Raw genomic sequence first — 2,950 nt, 5'->3', positions numbered from 1 at the left:
GCCTACAATACATACTGAAATACAAGTGAAAGTCTTTGTGGCACTGGAATTTTTGGGCGGAGTGTTAGAAAAGTTTTCACTTTCCAGTTGACGAGAGACTCTGACATGAGGTCCGTCTCGCTTCTCTTTGCCTAAAGGTCAATCTGAACAAAACCAGATTCATTATCAGGAACTCAGGAGCTGCTGAACACCAAAAGCCACATTAACACTACGTTTCATCGAGAGAGAGATATATATATACACACATTTGCAAAGTGAAGCAATGAAATCAAATGATGCAAGCACCACATATGCATTTCTGAATGCTTTTTATTAGAAAAAATAGATATAGAGAAAATAAAAATCTTGCTATTCACTGGCTCACGGCGAGCCCAATCTTTGTGCCGTGCATGCTGGGATGGTGAGCGCATGTGGGGCTTAAAGCCAAGTCCAGCGGAGCACAGCAGGAGTTTGACTCCAGACGACATGCTTCTGAGTGCTTCAGCGTCAGTCACAAGAGCGATACGGTAGTGGAGTTTCACCGGATCAGGAAAGCGAGACCGGCGCCGATCCCAGCGCATCCCACCACAGCCATCAAAGCATTACGAATCACAGACTCCACATCCTCCACGCGGAAAAACTCCACGAATCCATGCTGCAGACACACACACACACATTAGCCCTCAAAACACATTCAAAACTTTCTGAATGCTTTAAGACCCACTTTTTACAATTAATTTTTAAAGAGATTACAGGTTTTTTGCGTTTGGTTCATTTTGGCCTGCATTTATATGGAGCACCATTAGTGTCAAAATACTTTGTAAAATGAGCTATGAAGTTATATTAAGGTCTCAACTTTTGTAAATAGGCCTATATTTAATATTTTTCTAACATCTCACACTTAGGACTGAATTTCGTCGATAAGCATGAATGTGCGTGTCCATTGATGAACCACTGCGGAATAAAAAAAAAATATTCGATCACTTTCCATCTGAAAGTGAATGAAAGCAATTTAGTTTGTCAGAAATAAATTTAAGATTGATCAATTTGTACTGTTTTTGAGCAATCTGGAGTTATAAGTTTAAGGAATTATGAAATTCCATTCATTCCAATACTGGTAATTCATATGCGTGTATGCATGTATATGTATATGTGTGTATATATACACACACACACGCCCTCATTTGCAAGTCATCTGCTAAATGACTAAAATGCAAAGTTTAACAAAAAACCCCCCTCCATTTCCCTTGCATAAGCTTTCACTTTCAGATGAAAGTTACTCTTTTTATTAATTTTTTTATTCTGCAGTGGTTCTTTAATAGATGTGCATATTCCTGTTCATCGACAATTCAGTCCAAAAGTGTGAGATGTTAAAAAAAAAAAAGTGTTACACAATAACTGCAAAGACAATTCCACAAGTATTTTTGACACTAATGGTGCTCCATATAATGCGGGTCAAACTGAGTGTATTTTTTATTTATTGCTTTATAAAATAATGATTCTTCGAATGCATTATTGGGGTTAATTATGCGTGTGAATTTAATGGAGGTCTGTCTGATACATGAGCTCCTGGGGTTGAGTTTGTTGAATGGACTGAACGTTGTGTGTGTGTGTGTGTGTGTGTGTGTGTGTGTGTGTGTGTGTGTGTGAGAGAGAGAGCGTGAGTGAGTGAGTGAGTGAGTGAGTGAGTGAGTGAGTGAGAGCGAGATCACACACACACGAGAACAGCTCTGAATTATGCAGTGACGGAAACACAAGCTGTTCCCATTAGAGTGCGAGTGAGATTTTCCTCTGGCGTCACTCACCCAGCCCTTGTTGTTGAGCAGCCAGTCGTGCTGATCGGAGATCAGATAGGAGGAGATCTGCTGGGCCACCGTCTCCACGCACCGCTCCCTCTGCAGCTCTTTCAGACGCGAGCACACCACGGCCCCGAAGGCCACCAGACTCACGATCCGGCCCCAGTTGGTGGTGTTGTCGTTGAACATAGTCTCTGCTATACAGCCGATGAAGCTCATGTCGTCCGCTTGAGATTCCAGCTGCAGACGCTGCAGCATTCCTGCAGAAGACACTTAACATCAGCAACTCCACCCACATCATATACTTCAAACCAGTGCTATTTCAGTATCACTGAGATAATTATAGCTTTTATTATATAAAATGCACTATATATAGAGAGAGATTTAGTAATTTTGCCGTGTATTCTTGTCACTTATGTCTATACTGTTAATTTTTATTTGCTTTCATAAATTTTAGTACTTCAGGTTTATTCCAAGTATATTAAAACCATTTTTACGGTTTTAATTTTAGTTTAGAAATGTAATACTCATTTCGCAATTTTTTTTTTTAAATAATAAAAAGGGGTGCATGCAGTAATAACACGGTAACATTCAAAACCGTGCTATTTTTCCCCACATTCACTCATTAATGAGAAGTTGCTGATCAGATCAGAATCTATCTGCCATATGCCTTGTGCTTTATATATATATTTTTTACATTTGACCTTTTGTACAGTTGTATTTAATCTGTATTTATGTTATCTGTATGCACCAAGGGTCTGAGAGTAACGCAGTTTCAATTCTCTGTGTGTGTGTGCTGTACATGTGGAAGAATTGACAATAAAGCAGACTTGAGATACAACACGGTCTCATAAAACAACGATTCTTCTAGATTGTGAACTCCGGGTGAACGCTTTTTGTTGTGTTCTAATGTAGTTTAATCGTGTGAAGAATAACTTACGAAAACTCTCAAATTTGAACCTGTGAATAGAATTTCGCAAGCGAGTGTACTAAAACAACCCGATTTAACATTAGACCGCGGTCACGTCTTGCGCGTTTCTATATCTGCGCACAGAGTCGTGTATCTACAGTTCCACCCACAGCTTCTCTCTCAGGCGCTGTTTCCGAGTATCTGACCCAGAGGCGTGCTGAAGCGCTGATAAACCTCCCAGACCGCCATCACGAACTGCGCTTTG

General features: G+C 40.1%; 1 protein-coding gene across 1 annotated transcript; it reads right to left on the bottom strand.

Moving 5' to 3' along the window:
• Positions 1-295: 295 nt before the first annotated feature.
• Positions 296-2,074, bottom strand: LOC107579904 (induced myeloid leukemia cell differentiation protein Mcl-1 homolog). Its single transcript, XM_016265688.1, has 2 exons — positions 1,785-2,074; positions 296-634 (listed from the first exon to the last, which is right to left on the bottom strand). The coding sequence occupies exons 1-2, from the start codon at positions 2,031-2,033 to the stop codon at positions 518-520; spliced, it is 366 nt and encodes a 121-aa protein (XP_016121174.1). The 5' UTR covers positions 2,034-2,074; the 3' UTR covers positions 296-517.
• Positions 2,075-2,950: the final 876 nt, after the last annotated feature.

Source organism: Sinocyclocheilus grahami, unplaced genomic scaffold (assembly GCF_001515645.1).
Source record: "Sinocyclocheilus grahami isolate Dianchi unplaced genomic scaffold, SAMN03320097.WGS_v1.1 scaffold21527.1, whole genome shotgun sequence".
NCBI classification, from domain to species: domain Eukaryota; kingdom Metazoa; phylum Chordata; class Actinopteri; order Cypriniformes; family Cyprinidae; genus Sinocyclocheilus; species Sinocyclocheilus grahami.
The sequence above is the reverse complement of the archived record's forward strand: the minus strand, read 5'-3'. Positions and strand labels throughout refer to the sequence as shown.